The sequence below is a fragment of the Balaenoptera physalus genome (assembly GCF_965194825.1).
Source record: "Balaenoptera physalus genome assembly, chromosome: 12".
NCBI lineage: Eukaryota > Metazoa > Chordata > Mammalia > Artiodactyla > Balaenopteridae > Balaenoptera > Balaenoptera physalus.
The window spans coordinates 56,011,556-56,039,321 of record NC_138897.1 but is presented as its reverse complement, the minus strand read 5'-3'; the positions used below and the strand labels follow the sequence as shown (position 1 = coordinate 56,039,321).

At 36.5% G+C, this 27,766-nt stretch overlaps 1 protein-coding gene across 3 annotated transcripts; it reads left to right on the top strand.

Annotated features, from left to right (window-relative positions):
- Positions 1 to 23: 23 nt before the first annotated feature.
- On the top strand, positions 24 to 27,766 carry IMPACT (impact RWD domain protein). Of its 3 annotated transcripts, XM_082417846.1 has the most exons (13): positions 24 to 189; positions 1,272 to 1,400; positions 2,406 to 2,458; positions 3,643 to 3,705; positions 9,682 to 9,750; positions 10,918 to 11,003; positions 14,909 to 15,031; positions 17,220 to 17,317; positions 19,408 to 19,481; positions 22,697 to 22,787; positions 24,118 to 24,252; positions 25,181 to 25,216; positions 25,772 to 27,766. In XM_082417846.1, the coding sequence occupies exons 1-13, from the start codon at positions 154 to 156 to the stop codon at positions 25,835 to 25,837; spliced, it is 1,059 nt and encodes a 352-aa protein (XP_082273972.1). In that variant the 5' UTR covers positions 24 to 153; the 3' UTR covers positions 25,838 to 27,766. The 3 variants fall into 3 exon arrangements, with proteins under 3 accessions (XP_082273972.1, XP_082273973.1, XP_082273974.1); XM_082417847.1 differs by lacking the exon at positions 9,682 to 9,750; XM_082417848.1 differs by lacking the exon at positions 9,682 to 9,750 and having other exon boundaries at positions 25,181 to 27,766.

Sequence of the window (27,766 nt, the reverse complement as noted above, 5' to 3'; positions counted from 1 at the left end):
GATGCGAGCCGCGCTGCGTGGCTGGTTTGCGGTTCCGGGTCGGGCCGCGCTGCGGGCGGCGCTGCAGCCCGCGCTCGGCTCACAGTCGCAGCGCCCCGCCCCCGCGCTCCGGACCTGGGCAGGTGGTGGCCGCTCGGCCGCTCCCGGGGCCACATGGCTGAGGGGGACGCAGGGAGCGACCAGAGGCAGGTGAGGCCCCGGCGGGGCGCCGACCTTTAGGCTCGGCTCGGCCTCGTCTCGCCGCCCTGGGCCTCCTCGGCAGAGGGGCCTCTGCCCGGGGCCGCCCCCGGTCTCGCCCGCACCGCCCGCGCCCGAGGCCGCGCCGTTCGCTCCGCCGCGTCCCTTTGCCCCGGCGCTTGATCTCAGCCGATCGCTCTCGGGCCGGCCGCTTCCGGGCGTCGGCGCGCTGGGCCTGCCTCGGGCGCTGTCACCGTCAACCATCAGCACGCGACTGAGCAGCTCCCGGCCGGAGGCAGAAACCCGGGTTCTGCTCCCCGCCCTGTCCCCGCCGGGTCACCTTGGACAGGTCACTTAAGAACCGTTTCTGCTTTCGCAAAAGGGGCAATAATAACACAGACCCTGGAGTCACTGAACCTTCCTCCTCTTGGCGTTGAGCTTTCCCCAGCGCGTGGCTCACGTGGGCGCTCTTAAAGCTTTTCAGAATGCGCTATGAGGACAAAATGAGAGGATACAAAGTTGAATGTATACTTTGCTTCCCATTTTTACCTTTAGGTCCGGTTTTACTCTTCTTTAAGCCGAAACCAAAAGAGTAATTTCTGAAATGTTTCGAGGGTTTGATAACCAAAAACCCCAACAACCGCCCAGCCTCGTGCCCAAATTCAAAACAAAAACAACGAAGGAGATAGCCAGTAGTAATACAGGGCGAATATAATAAGTAGCAGTGCCACCGGGGAGTGGGGGCGTGGGGTTACCTGTTAAAAAGAGAAGGTGGAGCAAAGGAGATATGTGTATCCTTTAACTTGTAAATGTCAGTGCAGGATATGGGAGTGCATGTATATTTTGGCTCAGTAGCGGTCAAAAGCACAGTGATGTAGTAGCAGGGCTGGTGCCAGTCATTGCAATCGTGTCTGGTACCCAGAGGGTAGAACATGGTGACCGGCTGCTGAGAACGTTTGGTATCGTTCATTCAGGGATCCTTCATCCAAGCTGGTGATGTTAAATACAAATACCTTATAAAGCAATAAGGAAAACTCAGGTTTTTAGGGTCGGTGCATTCTTTGACTTTTTTTCCCCCCATCAACCTCTTTCAGAATGAGGAAATTGAAGCAATGGCAGCTATATATGGCGAGGAATGGTGTGTCATTGATGACTGTGCCAAAATATTTTGTATTAGAATTAGCGACGATATAGATGACCCCAAATGGACACTTTGCTTGCAGGTATTTTTGCCCTTCTCTACAGCCATTTTCCAGTTACAATGTTGACTCTTGTATGATCGACTGCTGTTGTATTCCTCTAATGATTATTCTTGTGTGACTTGTTCTGAATTGTCTTTTTGTTGTTGGCTTTTGTTAACGATTGATGATCTAAACATATGGGTAATTAAATCTCAGATCACTCTCAAGTAATGCTTTCATAGATAGTCTCAATCTTTTCTCTCCTTATTATTTTATTTATTTAAATGTTCTTAATGTACCATTGGCAGACTTGAGTTTCACTTCCTTTCACTATCCTGTACGTTTAATAGAAGAGAGTCTAAACCTGGGAAGATGACTAACATTTAAGAGGAAGAATAGGTTAGTTATTTAGATGGTTCATAGAGTAGGTACTCATTTGTTAGTTGGGAATCAGTTGTGGTTAGGATAAATGAAAACATCAGCTATGGCTTTCTATTCTAATGCTTATTCTTTGATGACTGCCTATACTTCCAACATAAAAGATGCCAAATTGAGTTTTTGTCAGTATTTGTTTTTATAGTAATACTGATTTGAAAATAAACGTGCATGGTTCTCTATTAAGTGTTAGCTATTTAATGTATTTAATAGTGTCTGGTAGGATTTTTTTTTTTTTTAATTCCTTAAGAAAAATATCTGGAACATGTTATAATGCCGCTCTTTCATTTGGGGTTGGGCTATAATGCCCCTATTTCAGTTTTTCTTTTCCTTTTGTCTTTGTCCTCCCCACTTATTTTCTAATTTTCATTGCTTTTATACTTTCTCTGCAAATAATGATCTCCTTCATAAAAGATTGGCATCATGTTAACAACATATTTAAGGCAGAAGCATAAATATGAGGTGGGAATTCTCTCCTGAAACTTAACAAAACAATGGTTTTGTTTCTTAGTTTGGCAAGTTAGAAATCTGTCCAATGACTGGCTTTATGAACGTTGTTATTTTTGAGCCATGATGAAGTATAAGCAGATTTGTTTTTAAACTGCTTTGTAGGTGATGCTACCGAATGAATACCCAGGTACAGCGCCACCTATTTATCAACTGAAGTAAGCTATATTTCTACATTTATATTTTTATAAAAAGATTATACTTTTCAAAGATTGTTTCTCTGTACTGTACCTTGTGTTTATATAGACTACCTTATCAAGATGTATATAGAAGTTAAAAACACCTTTTGGACTTGATATAGAGCATTTAAATTCAAAAATTAAATTATGTAAAAACACTTTGAAGTTTGCCGCTTAGTATAAAGGAGAATCAGAGCATCCATAGGGGGTAAAATAGCTACAGAACTGTCTTTAGAGACGGGGAGGGAAATCTTCCTCTTTAGACAACCTAGTAATCTAGAAACCTTGGCCTATAGAGTTGCTCCTAACCTGGTTCTGCTGACCTCGCCAGTTCCTTGACCTGCCTCTGTGTAAGACGCCTGCCTTCCAGGAATCGCCCGTGGTGCTTGCGGTGCTCGTCCTGCCCTTGCTGTTGAGGAACCATCTCAGCAGCCCGAGCGTAGTCTTAATGAGTCATGACCTGTTGGTTGCAAGTAACCTTCGATCCACCTTGCCCGCCTGCCCTACTAAGCTGTGTAAACCTGTGCAGACAGAACTGCGTTAAGTCTCAATTACTAAAAATGTTTACCTTCCAGTGGGATTGTCTTTTGTATGAGTGTTTTAAAACCATAGCGGTAAAATTTGCTATTACTCATGGTTCTGTAATTTTTCATTTTCATTGAAAATGAAAGATGTTATAGAATGCTTGTAAACATCTGTGCCCTTTTCAGAAAAAGTTGATTATTTTTTTTACAGTCATGTGGCAACTGACTTATTTGTTAGAGTTTGTTTTGAGACACCAGTTAGAAAAAACTGGGAGGTCCTGATAGTGTGGCAGATACTGTGAATATGGAAATTTAGATTCTGGAACCTCTTCTGCCACTTAGGTAAACTAGGGCAGATTTATGATATCCTATGAACTCTCCTGTTTTTTAAACCATATTTTAATTGAATAATAATGGTGTTGGCTTCAGCATGGTTTTTTGGGAGGAAAAAATGAATTAATGCCAATGAAAGCATTTTGGAACTGTATCGATTTGTACAACATAAGATAACATTTTGATGAAAATAGAAAAATTGATAAAGTTAAATAAAACCAGTTTGTGATTAATCAGTATTTTTTCTTTGAGATATAAACACAATTCTTTGAATAATCTTCTTTATTTTGTTTTATTTAATCTTAGTGCTCCTTGGCTTCAAGGGCAAGAACGTGCAGATTTATCGAATAGCCTTGAGGAAATATATATGTAAGTGATGGATGATTAAAAAAAATTCTATGAGTGACTATAGTGGGCCTTTGTTGGAATCATGATATGTTAGGGCCTTTTCTAAACTTTTTGTTAAGCTGCTTTTCCATTAACAAAAAGAATATACTTGAAAAATCCTTGAAAGATTGGTTGTATAATGTAATTTTATATATACATTTGATACGAATTCTGCTTAGAAACAAAAATACACTGTTATTTAGAACTAATAGCTATAAAGACACTTAGCCAGCTTGTGAAAGTAGATTAAGAGATACTGCTCTTATTTTGCTCTTTTCATAGGCTATGTTGAATGAAACTGGTAACAGCAGAATCCTAAGCATAATTATTCATTAAACTACTATGTATTTTTAATGGTAACGTTCTTGTATTAGGCCATAAGACTGAGAGTCTATTGATATACTGTATTTTTCACTCTTTCATTCATTCAACAAATGCTATATGGCAGGCATTGTACTAGATCCTGGATACGCATAATTAGCAAAAACAGAAATGGTCCCTGTTTTCATTTAGAATTTGCAGGTAGGGGAGATATTACTCATAACATTGTAAAAATGAATGTCACACTGCAGCTGTGATAAGTTTTGTAAAAGAAAGATATTAATATACAGTGCTAATTGAGTTTGAAAGAAGTCCTGACCTAGTCTAGGAGGTCAGGGATGGCTTGTTTGACTTAAGAGCTGAGTTACTTAAGTGAAGATAACTCCAGTGAAGGGCCACAGCATGTGCAAAGGCTCTGTGTCAATGAGTTTGGCACATGTCAAGATACAACGTAATGGTGGTATTAAGTGGGAAAAGAAAGGGGAGGAGAGAAGGGAACATGGTGGGAAAATGACCTAGTGAGGTAGGCAGGGGAAGTTATGGAGAGTCCTGTAGGCCATGTTGAGGATTTTTGTCTTTATCCTAAGACCTTTGGGAAGCAGAGAAGAGTTTTAAGTGGTGTGATGCCATAATAAGATTTTCATTTTGAAAACACCATTCTGTTTCTGGGTGAGAACTGATTGGAAGGAAGCAAGAATAGATGTGGGACATCAGGAGGCTAGTGAAGTAGTCCAGAGAAGATATTTCTGTGATTTGGGTTAATTTTAATGAGATACATTAATTTAGTACAACAAATAATGTTCTGGAATGTCAGTTTTACTGTAATCCAGGAACTGGTAAGGATTGTCTTATATGTTGTAGGTGGCTACCCCATTTGGCACAGTGAGAGAACCCCCTCTGTATCTGTGGGATCTAGACCAGGTTTCTTTTCCTCACAGAATATTTAATTTAAAAATGCTAAGTCTTCATGGAATTGATTCTGTTTGTTCCTTCCTAGAGGAAGTGTGGTCTTCCTTGAGTTCCTAGGTTTACACTTGACTCTGGAAGTAACCAAGAACTGGACATATCAATGGGAGAGGCCCCCATTTAGTGATTCCATCATCCTCAGCATATAAATATTACATGTTTTCCCAATGAAATGTTTTCTGATACCTGTCCCTGACCTTACTGGCCACTCCAACTTTCGTGCCCGCAACAAACTTCTTTCTGTAATCTTTTATTTATGCCTATTTACCAATTTATCTCCCCCCTAAAGTAGAATAAGATAAATATACTACAAATTTGCTCACCAATGATGTCGTAATTATACATCTTACAGTCATTTTTCAGTTCTTATCTTACTTGACCTCTGTAACTTTTGGTGGTGTTGAACACTTTCTCTTCTTGAAAAATCTTCCAACACTTGGCTTCCATCCTTTTAATCATATTCATCAATTAGATTTTTCTCCTATCTGTGCACAATGTCATGCACTCTGAAATGGCTTCCCATCTGCCTTTTTTCTGCCCCAAAAGTGCCCCCCTTTTTTAAGAGATACCCTCCTATAGGACACAACTTGCTGTTCTCCCTAAGTAGTTCACTTGAGCTACTAGAGAATTAGGAAGGATCAGAAATAACAAAGGAGTTTGTTCTAAAGATAGGATATGGTTCGTACTGTCTTGTTTATTAAAAACACTTGAAAATAAACCCAGTCCAATAGTAGTATTTTCACACATGTGGTCTAAATAGAAATATACATTCTGTTTTTAAAAGTTTTGTGTGACAACTTTTAATCATATTTTCCCATAAAATCCCAGCAGGGGGCAACAAGTGAAAAACACATTTAGTCATTGAAAATTAAGCATTTTAAATGTATGGCTATAGTTCTTAATGTTTATAGTTTTATTATGTTCTAAATAGTGTAACATTATCAAGATTTTCATATATATTTGGCATCATTTTGAATGCTAAATTTTATTTTTGCCTAGATAAGAAGATGAACTATGTTTTTTTTTTCTTATGTAAGGAGGGACGAAGTCTGAAAACTGAGTCTTTCCAGTAAACATTTTATGAGTACCTCCTATATGCTCACAATTTAAAAATTAATATAGATTAATTGTGTACCAAAACAATATAGTGACAATTACTGAGAGGTTTGGACCAAGTGCTACTGTTTTTAGAGGCCTCTGCATGTGGTGAGGTTGTAAAGGTGGGTTCCATTTTGAAGGTGACCTTTGGGTGCGGTGTTTGGCAGGTGATCAGAGGGCGAGAGATTTTCTGATAGAAGGAACTGCATGAGCAAAATCATGTAGGTGTGAAGCAACCTGGCATCTTCAGAGTTCAGCAGATAGTTCAACATGCCGGGAATAGAAATTGAGGTAGGTGTAAGAAAAAGGAACCTGTAAGCTGGTAAGGAGTTTGGGCATTATCTTGTAGGCTGTAGGTGTTTTAGGCAGGGGAGTGATGTAATGAGATTTGTGTGTCACTGTGGAGGGTGCTGTGAAGAGTTTGAAGTGAGGGACACCATAGGAAAAGCAGTCAGTAACTAGGAGGGAGATAGTGGAGACCTTTATTAAGGCAACAAGAATGCAAGGGAGAAGAATGGTCAGTTAAAGAAGTACTTAGGAACATGAACTAGGATTTGGTGATTGTGTAGATGTAGACTCATTTGCTTATCATACCTTATTTTTGTTTAAACATTTTGCATACGGATATATTGAATATATGAAAATAGTTTAATAAAACAAAAGGTAAATAACAGATTTAAAAATACTTTGAACATTATACTAATTGGTGTTAAGAGAAAATGAAAAGGATTAAAAATTTCTTTAATTTGAATTTATGATAGTCCATTTCAACAATATTTAATTTAAATCCAAGAAAATGATTAATTTCCCACAGCTCTTCACATTCTGATGTATCATGAAGTCTTAGATTTGGAACTTGGAGAGTGAGGCTTGTCAAAGCAGAAAGTGCACCGGACCAAGTTAAACAGGCAAGGAAGACTTTCTTCAAGACTATTGCAACAGGGGAGAGAGGCAGAACTCAGTCTGAACTCAACTTCCTGTAACAAAAGGCAGTACGGTTTTTAAGGGCTGGGATGAGCTGTAGAAAAGTACTGGGGGATGCTGGGGGGAGGTTGATCAGTGAGAGGGTCCAGCACATTAAGTTTCTTCCTCAGTTTGCAAGTGTGTTTCTCTGTGATTAGGCTATCTGCGTTTGCAAATTGTGGCTCATCAGGAGTTAGGCCCCTACCAGCCAACAGAGACTGGGAGATAGGGCACTGTCTTCCTTGATGACTACGTTTCAAAAGAATGGCTCCCAGGTCCTTGAGAAAGACACTCCTAGGTTCTAAAACTGACAGAACTTCTAAAAAGATGTCCATAATTCCAAAGGAGCAAAGGAAGAATTTACAGTGACAAGTTTTGTAAAGAAAATGCTCTAAGAAGAGAGAGGTCAGGGCCTAGAGTCAGGAAGCTCAGCCTGTCTGAAGTTTATTCAAGCTGATGTTAAGGCTGTTTTTGTCAGGCTTCTGGAGTCAGTTTTTGAAATAGTGTGACCTCTTTCTCATCTGTAAAATGAGGATAAAAATAATATCATTTTAAGGATTAAGTGACATAATCCATGTAATGTATTTTAGCACTATATAATAGCAGCTCTCAATTTTGTTGTTCTTGTTAGAAGAATCATCTCATCCAGTTTTGTCATTTTGAAAATGAGATGATGGAAACTCAGATCAAGTGATTTGTCTAAGGTCACACAACTTAGTAGTACATTGTAGTGAATAGCTTTACCCTTAAGTCAACAAATATAAATATTGGAAAATTAAAGATACAAAAATTAGAGCCACAAGTAAAACAAGAGTCACAAGTAACTTGACTTTTGTTTTGATCATTCTGAATTGGATAATAGTTATTTAAGTGTATTTAATTGCAGTATATCTCAACTAAAATATCAGTTCTTAATCCAAGTTGATCTTTTATTCAATTTGAAACAAATTTTGTTCTAGACTTTTTATATTCAGCTACTTTACCATAACTTAATTTCATAAATAAAAGCTTAGCATCTCACCCTATAATGAGTAGTTCTCAGATTTTGTACCAGTTCTTAGGATTCAGCTGACTTCCTCAAGGACCTTTGGGTGAGGGGAAGAAGGACATAGGAGGGAAGACTACAGCTTTTGTCTGTTTCTGTGAGAGATTTCATTACAGCGAAGGCAAAAGTTTGAAAACCACCAAATCCTAGTCTGTAGTTAAAAGATATGAACAATCAACTATACTTGAATCAAAAGATATGAACAAACTATTGTCATGAGAGAAAACACAAATACAGCAGTAATAACAACAACAATAAAAACACCCAAACCACCATCAGTGATAAATTTGGGGGTCCAAGGGAACAAATAATTTTCATTTTCTTTAGGAAACCTTTCACATCCACTACAACTTCCTTAAAATGGATTTCAGTGAGTCTAGTTAAATACTAGGGAAGAAGGAAGCATTTAATAAATGATTATGGGCAGAGTGCTGTTGTATATTGTTCTGCAGGAAGCCATGGGCCAGAGGAGAGGAAATTTGGAGTTAAGGTTTAATTTCTTTATTATTAGGAAAAATTACTTATTAATTGTGAAAATTCTTCCAAGGTGTTTTCCATCGTCCCCTGCTCCCAGTAGTCCCCTAACAACAATAACAACAAATCTGAATGTGAATATGTATTCACAGAGGGATGATTTTCCTGTCTCAAAGGGTGGTTATGAATGAGGATTAAGTGAAGTAACAAAGCATTTTCTATGTCTTATATAGTAGGTGTTCAATACACACTGGATATTAGTGCTACTACTTTTGGTGATGATGATGTGATGAATTAAATAGAATGAGATTAGAGGATGGAGAGAATTACATATGAAACCATACATTTGTAAGGATAATAACTGTAAACACTGAGACAGGAGACCCCGTTTTCTCATTCACTACCATACCCCCAGGGCTGCACGTAGTACTTGGTGTATAGGCAAGGCCCTTAAAGATCTGTTGAGTGAATTAAGATAGGTCCACTTGAAAAGAGACTACTTTTGTAAAGTAAGGCAAGATGCTGTAAATCTGTTTTATAGGTGAGGAAACTGAGACTCAGAGTTCAAGTGTCTTACTTGCCTAAGGACACAGCTGCTTGATAGGAGAGCAAAACGCAGTGGGCGACCTGAGCTTTGGAGTAAGTCTGCATTCACATTCTGGCTCTGGACTTCTTACTGCTTATTGTCTTAGACAAGTTAATTGATCTTCCTAGGTCTGCTTTCTCATCTGTACAATGGGGAAATAAAACCTACTCTATTAGACAATTATGAGCATTAAATGTGTTGATATATATAATGTACTTTGGGCTTAGTATATACTCAATACATTTTACCTTTCTCTGTCTCTATACCTCTAAATCTTTTATTGAGAAGAGAGGATGGGGGTAGGAATTATTTAAAAGAAACTCAACCAACATTCTCAATTTTTTAAAACCTTTCCAATTGACTTTTGCCCTCTCTAAATAAGACAGGTTGCCAAAGAACACGGAGGATTGTTTTAGTACTCAGGAGTTATGGGTGAGATGGGAGGGTTTGAGGGTACAGAATTATTTGAAAACAGTTGTTTTCTTCTGTATGCTTGTTTTGAAAGTTTCCTTTGGGTGCTGATGAGTGGTGATAAAAAGATGATGGTTTCAAGAGCAACTGTTAGAGGAAGGAGGTAAGGTGTTACGAAGTAGTGTGATGATTTCTTTAAACACACTTATTAAAACTTATCTAAAATTAGTGTCATCTCCTAAAGAGTAGACACTTGGGCCTTTATTTTATTGCTGTTGCCATCATTTAACATAACGCTATGGACATGAACTATGACATGTTCTTTTTCTCAGTGAGCCTTTGAGATGGATTTAATTATCTGAGGCAGCCAGACAGCCATTTGGAACCAAAATGAATCAATCCGGGCAGTAGAATATTTTGTCCAAAACAAAATAAGAATATAAAGTTTTCCATTGATTGTCTTTTAAGTCTTGTAAATTGGCTTTCTGAGGGAGTTTCTCAAATGCTTTGTATTCTTATTTGTTGAAATAAGTACATAAAAAAAGTGGCTTGAAATTGTTCAAAAAGTTTAGAAAAGCAAGCAATGACTGGGCATCAATACTACAATTATATTCACTGACAGAAACTAAATCATATTTATATCTATCTTAATTCATCCAGTTCAAGTTCAGAAATTTTCTTTCCCCTCTTTGGTTGCAACTCTTCTACTTATTTTAAGTGAGCAGTGTTAGTTTTAATTTGGGAGCCAGTTGGAATTTTTAATGTTGATGTATTAAATACTCATCCACAAATGTTAGTAAATTGCATTTTTATAAATTCCTCTTTAAAAGGCATGGCTAGGGAATTCCCTGGTGGTCCAGTGGTTAAGACTTAGCTCTTTCACTGCAAGGGCCTGGGTTCAGTCCCTGGTTGGGGAACTAATCCCACAAGCTGCACAGCACAGCAACCCCGCTCCAAAAAAAGGCACAGCTAGATTGCATAGAATTTCTTAGATTGTAAATATGTCTATATTTTCTTGAATTTGAGAAGGAAATTTTTTTAACATCTTTATTGGAGTATAATTGCTTTACAATGGTGTGTTAGTTTCTGCTGTATAACAAAGTGAATCAGCTCTACATATACATATATCCCCATATCCCCTCCCTCTTGCGTCTCCCTCCCACGCTCCCTATCCCACCCCTCTAGGTGGTCACAAAGCACTGAGCTGATCTCCCTGTGCTATGCGGCTGCTTCCCACTAGCTATCTGTTTTACATTTGGTAGTGTATATATGTCCATGCCACTGAGAAGGAAATTTTTAATAACAGATTTTTCCCCTGAATTTTGTTTAGAGAGAATATTGGTGAAAGTATTCTTTACCTGTGGGTGGAGAAAATAAGAGATGTCCTAATACAAAAATCTCAGATGACAGAACCAGGTAGGTTTGCTCTTTTAATTTACAGTAATTAAGTTTTCATGTAGATATTTTCATTGAAACTTTTAATGAAGATCTGTATGCTGTTTTATGTTTTTATATGATAAAATATGTTTCTCTGGAAAGTTCTTTACTCATGTAAATATGATTATTTCTTTCTATAAGCTTTAGCCTCCTTGGTTTCATATTACTATAAACTCTTATAGAAATAGAATTTTATGGTTAAAGAACTTGGGTCAAAAATCTTTGCTTTCTTTGACTATTGTTATGGTAATACGAACCATGTAACATTCTTCATGAATTATTGGACTATGTAACTTAGACATTAGCTTCAAATGAGTTTAGTGTTTATAGAAAAAGAACTTTGGAAAACACACTGACCAGTATTTAAGATATAAAAATTGACTTTGAAAGTTGATTTTTTAATTGAGATAGAATTCACATACCATGATTATTCACTGTTTAAAATGTATAATTCATTGGTTTTTAGTTTATTCCAAAGTTATGTAACCATCACCACTATATAATTTCAGGACATTTGAAAATTGAAAATTGATATTTTGCTCTATTATTATAGTTTTATTGAATCATAATATACAATGTAGAAATTTCTTTTGTTTTCTATTTACTTTGCTAGTCTTTGTTCCACTTACTACAAAAGCCCTTTAGAGAGGAAAATTACTAAGCCTGATTTTATCTCCAAATAGAGTTTTATTATTATCACTGATAGAATTATTTTCAATTTGGGGAGAAGAGGGATTAAAAAAAAACAAAACCCAATAGTCTATTTACTAATTTTTAGAAGGTTATTTACACCGAACCAATTATTAAGGATTCCCTTACCATAATCAGTATAGATTTAAAGTTGATAGAAATATATATTTTTCAGAGCATTTTACTATTTTTCTATAGAAGCAAATGTTTTCACTGCTTCCATTAAAATCAAAGAGATAAATGGTCTGAAGATATTCTGATCATGGGACAATATTTTTTGAAGTATTTTCCTTGACTTTTTATGATTCATGTTCTGATTTTGCAGCATTTCAGGGCATCTGAGAAGAGTTTTGAAACCTCAAAACAAAAATTGAGTTTTGCCAATCCACCATTCTAGAGTGTGGGATAATTGCAAAAATGGAATATAAGCAAAAATTTAGGACTCCAAAAAGCTTGGAATCACTGAACTATTAGGAAATTTTTAAAATTATTGATCTTAAAATGGTATTTTCCCTTTCCCACCTATATCTATAATTTAGTTTAGCCACACTTCAGATTTTCGAGTTATTGATTTAGGTTGTATAATTTATAATTTGAAAATATTTTGTTTGGAATTTTTTAATTAGAAATTTTCTAGACTTCATATTAAAACGGAAGGTTTAATAATTCTGAAGAATGAATAAGGGTATAAGCTAGTGATCAGGATATCTCATGAGAATTTTCTTCTCCAGGGTACCCACTTGACAAGTAATTTATTTTTATTTTACTATTAATCTTCAGTACATATTTATCCTTTATTATTTCATTTTTTCTACTATAGAAATGTGAAATTTTTAAAAAATTTATTTATTTTATTTATTTATTTTTGGCCACATTGGGTCTTTATTGCCATGCGCGGGCTTTCTCTAGTTGTGGCGAGTGGGGGCTACTCTTCGTTGCGGTGCACGGGCTTCTCATTGCGGTGGCTTCTCTTGTTGCGGAGCATGGGCTCTAGGCGTGAGGGCTCAGTAGTTGTGGCTCGTGGGCTCTAGAGCGCAGGCTCAGTAGTTGTGGCGTACGGGCTTAGTTGCTCCACAGCATGTGGGATCTTCCCGGACCAGGGCTCGAACCCGTGTCCCCTGCATTGGCAGGTGGAGTTTTAACCACTGCGCCAACAAGGAAACCCCAGAAATGTTAAATCTTGAAGTAATTATATACTATTTACACTTTTAAAAAATTCTGAACTAATTTTAGACTTACAGAAAAGTTGCAAAAATAGTTGAAATAGCTCTGTTATATCCTTCACCCTGCTTTCCCTAGTAACATCTTACATAACCATATTATAAAGAACAGAAAGCCGACATTGATATAATATTAACTAAACTAAAGAGCTTATTCAGATTTTACTAGGTTTTCCACTAATGTTCTTTCTGCTGTTCTAGAATCCTGTCTAGGATTCTTTGTTGCATTTAGTTGTTATTTCTCCTTACTCCCTTTTAGTCTATAAATAGTTCCCCAGTCTTTCCTTCACTTTTTTGACCTTTCATGACCTGACACTATTTTGTGGAATGTCCCTCAATTTGAATTTGTCCATTGTTTTCTCATGATTGGAGTAAGATTAGGCATTTTGGTAAGAATATCACAGAAATGATATTGTATCCTTCACAGTGTATTATATCAAGGAGCTAATGATATCAATATGCTTTATTAATGGTGATATTTACCTTGATCCCTTGGTTAAGGTGGTATCTGCCAAATGTTTCCACTGTAAAGTTACTGTATTAATCAAGTGTTCTCCAGAGAAATAGACCAATAAGATGTGTGTGTGTGTGTGTGTGTGTGTGTGTGTGTGTGTGTGTGTGTGTGTGTATTATAAAGAGAGAGGAGGAGGGAAGGAATGGTTGGGGGGGAGAAGGAGGGAGGGAGGGGGAGAGACAGAGAGATTGATTGATTTTAAGGAATTGGCTCACGAGATTATGGACGCTAGCAAGTCCAAACTCTGCAAGGTAGGCTGACAGCCTGGAGACCTAGGGAAGGAACGATATTGCAACTCAAGTCTGAAGGCTGTATGTTGGCAGAATTCCCTCCTTCTCTGGGGAGGTCAGTCCTTTTTCTTTTCTTTTTTTTTTTTTTTTTTTTAATTAATTAATTTATTTATGGCTGTGTTGGGTCTTCGTTTCTGTGCGAGGGCTTTCTGTAGTTGTGGCAAGCGGAGGCCACTCTTCATCGCGGTGCACAGGCCTCTCACTATCGCGGCCTCTCTTGTTGCGGAGCACAGGCTCCAGACGCGCAGGCTCAGCAATTGTGGCTCACGGGCCCAGCTGCTCTGCGGCATGTGGGATCTTCCCAGAGCAGGGCTCGAACCCGTGTCCCCTGCATTAGCAGGCAGACTCTCAACCACTGCGCCACCAGGGAAGCCCCCCTTTTCCCTTTAAAATCTTAACTGGAGTCTCACTTGCATTATGGAGGGCAATCTGCTTTACCCAAAGTCAACTGATTTGAATGTGAATTCCATCCAAGAAATACCTTTACAGAAACATCTAGAATAGTGTTTGACCAAATATCTGTGTACCATGGCCTAGCCAGGTTGACATATAAAATTATCAGTTACTGTCTTTCCCTTTGTAGTTGATAAGTATCTTGGGGGAGATACTTTGAGGCTATGCTAATACCCTATTCCTCCTTAAACTTTAACCTACTGATTTTAGTATCCATTAGTGTATCTTATCAACAATATTTGTAAACAATATGGTGTTGTAACAATATGGTGATTTTCATTTCCTTCTTTCCTTCTTGCTATGATTAATTGGAATTCTATTCTGAGAACAAGATGTCTTTTTTCCACATTTATTTATTTGATTACTTATATTAGTATGAACTCATATTATTTTATTTCGTGAGTTAAAATTCCATACTGTCATTATTTTGTTGCTCAAATTGTTCCCGGTTTGGCCTTTAGGAGAGCTCTCAGGTAGGCTCCTGTGTTCTTTTTATAAGTTTCCATTGTGTTTTGAACATTTCTTTACTCTCTGGAATCACAAGATATTCCAGGCTCATCTTGTATTTTCCTTGTCCCAACCCTGGAGTCAACCACTTCTTGTAGCAGCCCTGGTTCCTTCTGTTGAAGACTGGTGTTTAGAGACCAAGACTAACGGTTTTTTAAGTGTAATTTCTTACTGTCTTATGATCACTCATCATGTCTCATATCCACATAGGCCCAGACGTAAAGAAGAAAACTGAAGAGGAAGATATTGAATGTGAAGATGATCTCATTTTAGCATGTCAACCAGAAAATCCAGTTAAAGCATTGGATTTTGATGTCAGTGAAAATCGAACAGGTATAATGTTATTAGTTTATTTTGAGGAAAGCGGGATGGTAGCATTATGAATGGAATTTCTATACCATTTGAAATGGTATAGAAATTTAGTAAACTCACATTTTAGAAAATTCTTATTAATTTGTAGAGAATTGGGTTATTTTTTTCCTGTCTCCTGGCCATTTTGGTGTTTGCTAGGTCTATCAGAATGGTGAGGAAAAAAATAGAAATTTACTTTTTTCTTTTTTTTTTTTGCTATTTATCTAGAGTTTTCAATTAGTGGTGAGAGAAATTGAAACTAAGAAAAGCTGTGTTAATGTTCTCAGTTCACATCCTGCTTTTATATTTTTACTTTGAAATCCTTAGCTGTCTACTGATAGCTCAGAGTTAAATTTTAGTCTTTGCTCACAAATATAAATACAATAATTGAAGGTGCAACCACTGAATTAAAGCTAGTGAGATGCCTTCAGGATTTTAGTTTTTGCTTAAGCAAATTTGTTCCATGATAAATTTGTATTCAGCTTATGGATAGGTTGATGTGATAAATCAGCTCTGTATTTCTATCAGAAAGTATGTTCCATTTTAGTATTTTAAAATTTTGAATGATATAGTCAGTTTCCTCAAGTCTCTTACAAAAACATGATAGACCAGAGGGAATGTTCATTCTCTTTGAAGATAGGGAGTTCCCTGTACCATTATACAGTAGCTTTTAAACAGTAAATGAAAATTTAAAGTTCTTGCATAGTGTCTCAGGATTAGTAGAAGGGGACAGAGAAGCCTCGAATGAGTGGGGAAGAACACCCAGGATACCTGCTCCTGTTTCACTCTAAGTAGTTCCCAGTTTATTCATACACATATTTGCAGATTTGGCATAGGATGTCTTTTGGGAAAGAAGATCCACTATTAAAAGAAAAGGAGTGAAAATCAGAGTCATAATAAATCGCATCCAGTTCCTGTTGACCTTAATAGTGTACTAGTGCGGTTGTCACAGTCTGTTCAAGGAGAGAACACTACTGGGGGAAGGAAGAACATCCTGCATAAACCTGGCTTCTCGTCCTAGTCCTGCCACAAACCAGTGCAGTGATTTTTGGCAAGTTATTTAAAGTGCTCCAGAAATATTTTTACACGTGTTACTTGAAGTGTTTCATCACTTATAAAGCAAACTGACTTGGTAAGATTCAACAGATCAGTGAACAGAAATAGAAAAAAATTAAATTCTTTTTTTCTGAATAACTTTTCATCCTAAATGAGGCAGGTGCAGCAGCTAGGATGGTTGGTAAGTTTCTCATCTAAGTTAAGGGTAAAATTAATGGTTCTTAAGCTTGTTTAAAAGGCAGAATAGGGCTTCCCTGGTGGCGCAGTGGTTGGGAGTCTGCCTGCCGGTGCAGGGGACACGGGTTCGAGCCCTGGTCTGGGAGGATCCCACATGCCGCGGAGCAACTGGGTCCGTGAGCCACAACTGCTGAGCCTGCGCGTCTGGAGCCTGTGCTCCGCAGCGAGAGAGGCCGCGACGGTGAGAGGCCCGCGCACCGCGATGAAGAGTGGCCCCCGCTCGCCGCAGCTGGAGAAAGCCCTCGCACAGCAGCAAAGACCCAACACAGCCAAGAATAAATAAATAAATAAATAAAATTAAAAAAAAAAAAAAAAAAAAAGGCAGAATAACTGGAAATCACAGTACTCGATGGAATACCAATTTGGTGTACTACTGATACATTTAATTCAATCCTATGAAGTAGGAACAGTTTTATTAGCAGAAGACATTATATTACAGCTATACAAAATAAAGTCATAGATTTCCCAACCCAGAGGTCCATCAGCAGTAAAATGAATAAATACTCCATATTAGCAGCTGTCAATCTTTTTGGTCTCAGGACCCCTTTCTACTCTTAAAAATTAGATGTTATACCAACTTATACAACTGACACAGTCCAGGATTTGAGTCCCAACCTACCATTTCCACTGGGTGACCTTAGCAGGTGAAAATCATTTATAAGTCAGGTAGTTTTATCTTAATGTACAATATATTAGGAAACTTTTTACTTAAAATTATAACTTAATTTTAATAGACAACCAGTATTTGTTATTTGAGTTGATTTGCCATATAATTTACATCTCTTTCCCAACTCCCCCCACTATACCATTGCCAATTTTTCAGTATTTGAATGTAAGAATTTAAAAATTAAAGTTATATAATTCTTTAAATTTATAGAAATAGAAGAATTACCTCCGATTGATCATGGCATTCCTATCACAGACCGAAGAAATACTTTTCAGGCACACTTGGCTCCAGTAGTTTGTCCCAAACAGGTAAACTTACTGTGTCCAGTTCACTCTGATGTTGTTTTACCAAAGTAATTCAAGCAAATGGTTTTGCAATAACATCTTTGTTTTTACTATTATGTTTAATTTTCATGCAAGATAAAAATTATTTGCTAACTTTCTACCTCCAAGTTACTGGGAATCATGGAATATTTGTTTCTGTTTATCACTGCTTTCAAAATTGCATCCAGACTCTGATTAGGGCTTAACTCTCCAATGGATTTTCAAAGAAGAAAAACCCATTGTGGTGGTGTAGAAAATTATGATGCTTAATATCAATAGCTTGTTGAAAAATTATTTGTCTTATCACGTGGGAGTTCTATAAAACCTAGCCTGTTCTGTTGTTGCCCAAGTAAGGGGACAGTGGACAGACTGGTTGAGCCCAGTCTTCCCAACCTGAATTCCTTTTCCTTTCTGCTTCCTGATTTTAGGTGGCCTGATATCCACCAAAGGATATTATATGGGAAAATCTTCAGTCAAAAATAGTATTCCTAGGTCTTTGTCTTTCTCAGTCTCTTTTCAGCAGAATCATTTTCTTCTTCCTTGCTGCTATAATCTAGCCTAAACTTTATTAATGTAAGAGACAATTTCAGTACACCTATAAAGTTAAATTAACCAGAAAAGTCTTACTAGCTTAGCATAGGTTTTAAGCATTGGTCTCTTCCCTTTGGTCTCTCCAAATTCTTCTAAAGCCCTGACCTATAGGAATACAGTTTTTTGCACCAGGCTGCCTTTTCACTCTCTTTTAGTCTCTGGAAGAGGAAGTTCTTTCCTTCATTGATTTGTGGTCAAAATAACAGATTTTGGTGCAAGCTTCTGGGCTTTTCTCTCAGGAACCCTATTTTGCCCTTGGCCATTGCTCATAATCTTGTTGCCAGGGTCCTCGTTAGACATTCCATTCTGAATCTCTCCATACTGGATCCTTTTTCCATTTCTGATTATAGTCACTTAGACTTACAGGATCATAATTTGTGAGAGCTGAAATAAATCTGAGAGGTCAGTGTCTACTTTATTGATCAGGAATCTGGGAGTCTGAGAAGCACAAGATTGCACAATTTCTGATCCAAATTGGTCTCCGTATCTCCAGCTTAGTCTTCCTTACCTCCAGTATTTCTTCTATGTCCCTTGCCAACTACCTTTCTAAAAGATCTGACCACGTGTCACTCCTCCCCCACATACCCAATAATCTTTGCTGATTTCCATTGGCTACAAGGAAAAATCTAAACACATTATACAAGGTGCTTTGTGATAAGACCCTACTTTAATCATTCTGATACATCTTCTATCATCTCATTCATACTCTGCGTTAGAGCTACATAAAACTATTGGTCACTTCCTGAACCTTTCTCTTTTATGTCCCTGCTAAGGTTGACAGATAACATACAGAATAGCTAGCTAAAATTGGAATTTCAGATAAACATTATTGCATAGGCCATACTTACAATAACAAATTTGTGGTTTATCTGAAGTTCCAATTTGACTAAGCATCGTTTATTTCTGCTTACTAAATCTGGTATGTTTGTACATGCTGTTTCCTCTAAATGGAATGGCTTCTTCTTGCCCCACCTCACTCTTCCATTTTGATGCAGAACTGTCACTATCTTCCAAGACCTGGCCCTTGTTACCTCCTCTGTGAACCTTATTTGACTCCCAGAGAGAGTTTTGGTTTTATAACATTTTGAGCATACCATTGTTCTGTACCTGTCACTTTGGTAAGTTTTCAGAGCTCATTTCTAGAAATTCTTATATTTTCGTTTAAATTTCTCTATACAGTATGGGGAAAATTTCTTATGTACAAGTACCCTGGACATGGTTACTGCTCAGATATTTGTTGATAACTGGTGGTCAAAAATACCAGGTCTATCATTTTTGTACCAATTAGAGTCCCAGTTTTTGCCCCTAAAATGAGAAAACTTTGGAAATGGCTTTTTCAGAACGTAGTTGAGTCTTTAAATAACTCTTGTTAATTTCACTACAATAGTATGTATATCAATATGCTTTAAGTTTTTTTTTAGCATTTATTTACAGAGCAAATAAAAAGTATACATTAGTTTATTTACATTACTGCTGTTTTTAAGGTGAAAATGGTTCTTGCCAAATTGTATGAGAATAAGAAAATTGCTAGTGCCACCCACAACATCTATGCATACCGGTAAGTGATCATCACAATTTTAGGAACGTGCAATTTGTAAAAAATGGGGGAAGGGACTTCCCTGGTGGCGCAGTGGTTAAGACTCTGCGCTCCCAATGCAGGGGGCCTGGGTTCAATCCCTGCTCAGGGAACTAGATCCCACACGCATGCCTCAACTGAGAGTTCGCATGCCACAACTAATGAGCTGGTGAGCCGCAACTAAGGAGCCTGCCTGCCGCAACTAAGACCCAGCGCAACCAAATAAATAAATATTAAAAAAAAAATAATGGGGGAAACTGATGCATGATTTAAAAAAACAACAACTATTAGGTGTTTTTTTCCACTGTAAAAGTAATAATCATGTGTAGAATATTTGGAAATGGCAGAAAAAAGAATCAGAGGAAAAGTTAACCATTTTCTGCCATTAAATGAAACTGATATTGTGAAATATTTTCTTTCTGTCTTTTCTATGTAAAGTTTATTCTTTTCAATGCTTTATTCTAGTATCAAAATTTTTCCTTAATGTAACAAAAGCATTTTTCCATGTTGTTATAATTGCTTTATAAACATTATTTTAATGGCTGTGTAATATTTGTTTGAGGCTCCATACCACAATTTATTTAACCATTTCCTTTTTGTTTTTAGTTTTTCATTTTTTCTAAGTATTATAAAGAATAGTCCCGTGAACATCTTTGTGTACTTTTTGCATTATTTCCTCAGGATAGGTTCTGGTTGTTTCATATTCTTTTTTGAAATGAAACAGAAGTATAATTAAAAAGGAAAAAAGAATAGATTCCTAGAAGTAGAATTATCAAAAAGTATGAACATTTTTGAAACTCTTGATACATACTGCCAAATTTTTTCTAACATTTTTCTTTTAAACCAGTTTATGCAGTAAATTAAGACTGCTTCTTTCACTACATATCTTTTAGTTTTGAGTACGAAGGTTTTATAGAAATCTGCTGATTTGTTAGTAAAGAGATGAAGGGTATATTTTTTAAATATGCAAATTAGTACAGACTTACAGAACATAGTTTAGGACTAAAATAAATTAGAATATAGACATAGGAATTTGGTGCAAATTTAAAATGTGATTCAGACTATTTGTAAAATCTAGGCTACCTAAAACACAAAAATCTCAAAAAAATTTATCACTTTGGATAGGTGAGTTTTTAATATTACTAAGTCACATCCCTTTAAGTGCCAAATCTTACCAAAAAAACTATTTATTATATAATTCCCTACTTATTAGAGTATCACTACACAGAATTTTGGTGTTTTCTTAGTGAGTTAGGGTCATCAATATAAAAATGAGGGATTAGACTGTGCTTGCTCTCAGTGATTAGAATGTGCTGTAAAAGTATTAATAGGTACTATTCATTCGTCCCACGTGTTTGTTGAGGGCCTACTCTGTGTCAGGTGCTTTACGTAAGTTAAATCTAATTATTTCAGCAACTGTGCCACTGTAAAAAGGTTAACTTTTTCAATATCACATAGTCGTTAATGGTAGAGCTGAATTTGAGAATCTAATTTCATTTATCTCTATCTTATTCCTACATGGCCATGTTGGCTGCACCTTCAACAGTTGCTGGACATGATATTGATCTTAAGTTATCAAAAAGTTAAATAATGTGCCGTATACTCTATTTCAGGCCCCAGATTTTTGTTTTTTTAAGTACTTGAGTATTTTTGCGTATTAATGGGTGATCAGCTGTCACTTCTTACAGATGTCAGCTTGACTGCGTGTAGCAGCCCCTCCACCTCACCCCCTTATATAATTGATGCTTGGGAATGAAGGAGCTTAGCTTGTCAGAATTGTGTGTCAGATAACAATAAAAAGGCATAAAGGGGAGGCTTGACGGACTCCTCTGGGAGTTAAAGAAATAACCTTTATTTGGTACATGGACTTTGTGTTGTGTATTTTGAATGCTCAGGGTCCTTTTAAGGTTACTTCCTGGTTCTGGGGCTGTGTTCCTGCTTTGGAGTTATGGGGCACTCTTCAGGCTACTGGTGCACACAGCTATCGGATGCTGCATCATTATCTTCCTGGCATGTGAGGAAAGGGTTAGTGAAAATGTCCATGGTATTTCCTGATTTTTTTAAACCTAACAGTGCTGATTTATATAGTCAGATTTCTTCATTTGTTCTATAAAGTCAACCCCGGAATCCTTTTTGCCTTAAATTTGCCATATAAAATTTTGTTTAATAGTACTAACTTTCTTTTCTTCAAATGAGGCCAACTCTAAATAATAGTAGAGCTTGGTCATAGTAGGTGGGCAGTAAATATTTACTGAGTGAATGAATGAATAGATGGTTTGGTGGATGGAAAGATGAATGAATGAATAGGATTGCTATAATAAAATTAATATAATTGACTTAGGTGTATAGATAAGGTAGTATTTGGCTTTTTATCACCATAACTGGAAAGATATCTTTGCTATATTTGCCTAGTCCTTGATGGTACCATTTGTAGGGGCCTAAAAAATGCACTAGATGGCATACCTTAACTGGCACTGTTTTCTTTTTATAACTCACACTTATTTGCCAAGCTTATTCATCTACAATGTAGCCCATGCTAACTTTCTAGATAATTTAAATGGGTAAAAATACCATGATTTATCTCTGATATTGATAACTATCCAGGGGGAAATTATAGAGAAAAATAAATCTTATAATTCTTAGAATGGGGAAGATAGATAAATGCTTGGTGGCTAGAATGTTAGGAAAGTATAAAATATTACGTTGGTTTTATCACCTCCATCTTTTTTATATACTTGTTTTCTCTTTCACTGGAGTTTAGGCTCTTTGATGACAGGAGTACACCACTTATTTCTTTTATACCATTTCATAGCGCCTATTATGTGCCTATAATGCTTATATACAGTTTATTCTCAGTAAACGTTTTTTAGTGACTATTCTCTATAATCTCAGCTTCAAGATTAAATGAAGTGGAGGAAGTGTCAGATGTCTAAACTCACCTTCCCATAATTGTAGCATTTCTGATTTAAAGGAGGTACCCTTGATTCCTAGCTTTCCAAAATATAAAAAGGGAAGCATACTGGATAGGAAATCATCAGTGAAAATATAGCTAACTTATCGTTCAAGAAAGATTTTTTTAAAACAGGTATGCTGATTTTGGAAGTAAATGGATGGCAACAAATATGAAAGAGTAACTTTTATTATTGAATACAATATTTCAAGGTTTTAAAGTGTTACACTGTTACGTGTATTTCTAGAATATATTGTGAGGATAAACAGACCTTCTTACAGGACTGTGAGGATGACGGGGAAACAGCAGCTGGGGGGCGTCTTCTCCACCTCATGGAGGTAAGTGTGAGTTAAACCCTGTTGATCCTGTTCTGTGAACCATAAAATTTCTCAACAAAATTCATTCCTAAATTCCATTTAGGAATAAGTAAATCAGTTAGACTATATAACATGAGATAATTTGGTTTTATTAGTAGTTAGTTTTTAAACATGGGTAGAGAGATAATTTTAACCACTGGATGTGGGGCAGAAAGCAAAAGGTTAATAACAAGTGCTGTGCTTTCAAGCTCTTTCAGTCGTAGACAATAGAAGATTATCTTCAGCTCTGGAAAAACTTATCCTTTTTGTTTCATGACAATTTCCTCTCCTCTATTTTCTCTGTTCTGTCTTTGCAGAACTCCTGTTAGTTGGATATTGGACTTCTGGGTAGATCCAGAATGTTTCTTTTTTTATTAAGTTGTCCATCTCATTGCCTTATGTTCTAAGACATTTTCTTGACTGTCTTCCAAAATTTCTATCAAATTAAAATTTTTTTTAGCAACCATGTATTTAATTTTCAAGAGTTCTTTCTTGTTCTCTGTTTTTCCCTTTTCGTAGTGTGCTGTTCTGCTTTTATGGATACAGTATCTTCTAAAATTCTTCTGAGTATACTAATTAGAGTTTCTTTTTTTAGATGTTTTCTTCCTTAAATTTTTCCTGGTCCATTTTAGTTTGTTTATCTTGTCCTTTCTCTTTCATGCTGCTGGATTTTCTTCATCTGTCTGGTGATCATTGATTGTTCATTAATTTTAAGAATGGATTGTTTTTTTCCTAAGGTAGTTGCTATAGTTTCTTCTGCTGTTGTATGTGGAGGTTTGTTTTCTAACCAGGCCCTTTCCTTGATAGGAACTCTGTGGGGGTCAGGCCTGTAGACTGGTGGGCTTCACGTTAAGGGCAGCATTTGACAAATGTCAAACTGAGGAGGACCTTACTGGTAGGCACTAGTGATTACTCATGCAGCCCCAGTTCTCTCTAGCTGTTTTGTTCAGAAGCAGGTTTTGTGTTGCTGTTTGACCTAGGGGTAAAAAACTGCCTAAGCTAAGCTATTCTGGTTGAAGTCACCAAGAACTGGAACCCCACTGCATGATCTCCCCTTCACTCTGCCTGGTGGTCCCCAAGTTTGCAATTCAAGGACACTGTGGAGCACAGTGTTTGTTTTCCAAATTCCCTTCTTATTCTAACAGTCTGTCCCCTGAATTGTTATAAATCTCACTCTGCTTACTCATGGTTCTGCCATTAAAGTCGGGGAAATTTTATGTGCAATTTTATGTATGGGTTTTTTCATTTTCCTTTAAAACTCACATCTGTACCTGTCTATATTTGTATGTAATTATGCTTCTGAAAATAACAGATTTTGAATGTGAGAAATGTCATGGTGGTGGTATCACGCTGGTATGGAGGGATTTTGCTAGGACCAGATCGCTTCAAACATATCAACAACTGTGCCAGAAACATTCTAGTGGAGAAGAACTACACAAGTTCACCGGTAAGTGGTTACTGATATTATATCTAGAGAGTTTCTCACCACTGCCTGTGAAATTTAAAAAGGAAATTAAGAGTGAAGCAGAACAAGTGAGGTGCATTAGAAAAACCTTTGGACTAGGAAACTGGAAGCTTAGGTTTTAGTCAGAACAGTGTGATTGACCAGTTGTGTGACCTTGGGAGGATCACTTCATCTCTTCAAACCTTAATTTTGTAGATTCATGGAGTTTTATAAAAACCTTAAAGACCAGTTAGTTTCCACTCCCTAAAATTGAGACCCATAGAAGTTATAGCTAATGCTACAGTGAACTGGATAGTCTTTAAACATCTATAAAATTCTAACATTCTCTGTTAGTGTCAAAGTGTATCCCCTTTCCCCTGACATGCCTTTAGATGCCTTCTTCCTTTATACTTTTGAGTTTTTTTGTCTCGTATTTCAGATATGTTCATATCTATTTTATTTAAACTTTGCTGCCTTACTTTGAAAAATGAACAGTGGACTAAATAGTATTGAGAGGAATTCCCTGGCTGTCCAGTGGTTAGGACTTTGCACTTCCACTGCAGGAGGCATGGGTTCGATCCCTGGTGAGGGAAGTAAGATCCCACGAGCCGCACGGTATGGCAAAAAAAAAATACACACACACAAAAAAATAATTAAAAAAATAAACTTATAAATAATATTGAAATTACTCAAACATAAATCTGTTCGATAACTGAGATAAATGAGTGTTTTCTTTGATCATCCTTGATTATTTTGGAAATATTAAAATAGACTATAAATGAAAGAGCCCTGTAAAACAGAAAGATGGTACATATGGAAGTAATTATACTTTCACTGTTATACATATTCTATATGACTAGATTTAAAAGTCCTAAGCTAGTACCTTCGTATAAATGTAGGAAGATACTACATTGATTTATGTCTTTTTCAGGAGGAATCATCTAAGACTTTGGGAAAGAACAAAAAAGTAAGAAAAGACAAGAAGAGGAGTGAACATTAATACCTGAAACTGTATGAAAGGTTAATTTGCCTATAATCAGATACAAATTCCACAGTCATCAAGGAATATATTGTGCAGAGAGAGAATCCTGGACTGTTCAAGTCAGCCAATTCATTGTGGACACCAATATTATCTTTTCTTCTTTGGTTATATCATCTGCCAAAAATAGAGAACTTGTGATATTTTCATGAGTGTTTCAGGCTGATTCAGAAGGATTAATTTGAACTTAATCACCACTTCATATAATTTTAGGAAGGTAACAGTTGCCCAGGGCAGTACCTGAATTAACTGTCCATTTCATTACATGTCAAGTGCCTTTGTTAGGTGGGGAAGAAGTGTCTCTAGAGGAATATAAATACCTGATTTCTTGTCATTGGGATTCTCGTTCTGTTAAATGAATATTACCTTTTACTGCTCTTTACGGCTCCGTATGGCTTATTGAAATAGGGGCTCATTGAAGATTGATCTTAGAGTTTCTTCTTGTGATTTTAGTTCATAAGTATGTCACCTTTCATTTTATAGTGCTCATGGAGTGATGGATTAAGTGAAAATCCAGGAGTATCCATCTGCAGTTATGTGCTGAAGTGATAATTCATCTAACAGATTTGTTAGCACAAGTGTTACGCCTCACTTTCTGTCGCAAATTGGTGATTGTGAAATTTCAAAAAGTGATTTTCTAGTCTCTACTTTTTTTGTTTAATTCTTGTACTGTTAAGCAATAAATACGGTGTGCCAGTAGTCTCCTCCCACCACTGAAATGTGTTGGTGTAATATTCTGGTTTCTTTTAACAACCTGAAAGTACCTTTCTTGTGATCTTCCTTGAGAAATTAGAACTATGCCAGAAGCTGTGCTATGGTTAATGGAACATTTATGGAATGGGGTAGAGGTGGCAGAACACCACTGGTGTAAGGTGAGAGTGTGTTGTGTAGTTCTGTAAATGTGATGCACATTTCCCATCCACACTCCTCCAGCTATCCTTCTCAACTCCATGACTTTGTGGAGAGAAGGAGTAAATCTTTGATTGGAAAAACAGAGAAAATCCCTCTTTTTTTCCATCTTCCTTTCATCAGTGTTTGTTTTATAAAAGTTCCTTCTTTCATCTGCAAGTTGTGCAATTTACCTCTAGGCATCTAGACAATAAATTTATCCATGAGATATAAGTCATTAACTGTTCCCTTTTAGATAATGATTGCAAACAATTATTAAAAATTATTAATTGGTCACAGATATACTTGAGATTCCCTTCCAGAGAGAGGGAACAGAAATAAGGAAGCAATTTGGGATGGTGCTGGAGCATGGAAAACATCAGAGAAGAGTGGACACAGATTTTTTTTCTATTCTCTGATGTTTTACCTTTAAAAGATCTAACATCCTAACTTGGTATTTTTAATAAGAATCTAGTAAACAGCTTTACACTAGGATGGATTCTGAGAAGTAAAATCTAAATTATATTTGTTATAAGTGTGTTTAATTGTTGTAACCTATATTTATTTAAAACACTTACCTCAGATTCCATGAAAAAATTAAGTATGTTTTATGTATTAACTGTTAAAATAATTAAAGAACTTAAAGACCATTAATTAACATTAAAATAATTTCACAAGCATGTCAAAACCTGTGAAAGAAGATATAAAACAGTAAGAAATGCTGCTACAGAAAAATGAATGTGAGTTAATTTTTCTGCAACACCAAATTTGAATTCCCTTTTAGCTGTTTTATCTAACATTTATTTAGGTCTTTATAGAAAACCTTTTTATCTCTGATCCCATTTTCCCTTATTAAAAAAAATATTTTTGCTTCTTTCTTTTATTAACCACATTTTCCAGACTAAAAAAACCTAATATCCTTTGCCCAAAGTCAGGTAGTAAAAAGGAGAGACCCACAAGTCTCCAATTCTGGAACGTGAGTTATTTTACACTCTTCATTATGGACCCCTAACTAGTTATAGTATCTTTTTGTCTATTTAAAATTTCTCTTGATTAGAAGGTTTTCAAATTCTCCAAATAATAATTTTCCATAGCCAGATCTATGCTGTGGCATATTTGATAGCATATTGTGTTTGTTAGTTAGAAATATTCTCCATATGCCAGTTTGTAAGAGCAAGTAGCAGCATCTTGCTACTTGCTCTTACAAAGTAGCAAGTAATGGGAATAGCAGTATGATTTGGAGGTATATATCATGAAACATTTGATATATACCTATTTGAAGAGACATTATATCAAACTAATCACAACCAAGAAAGAATAGCATGAAGCAGATACTGTTTGAAGGCAGGTAAAATTTATTGCAGAAATTGTATAGTCACCTGTAATTCCACTGTCTAGAAATAACCATTATTAACATTTGGTATGTACATCCTTCTATTTTTTTCCTATGCATGATTTTGTATCTATGGCTATTTTTCTTTCCATAAAAATGGTACTAAACTGTATATACTGTTTTCTATCCTGCATATTTCATATAGAAGTATATTGTTAACATTTTCCCATGTCAATAAATATTCTTCTATGGCTTAA

Coding starts and splice junctions, on each gene's coding strand:
- IMPACT (XM_082417846.1), top strand. CDS start 154: ATGGCTGAGGGGGACGCAGGGAGCGACCAGAGGCAG. Junction 17,318..19,407: donor CAGTAGTTTGTCCCAAACAG/GTAAACTTACTG, acceptor GCTGTTTTTAAG/GTGAAAATGGTTCTTGCCAA. Junction 25,217..25,771: donor CTTTGGGAAAGAACAAAAAA/GTAAGAAAAGAC, acceptor TTCATTTTATAG/TGCTCATGGAGTGATGGATT.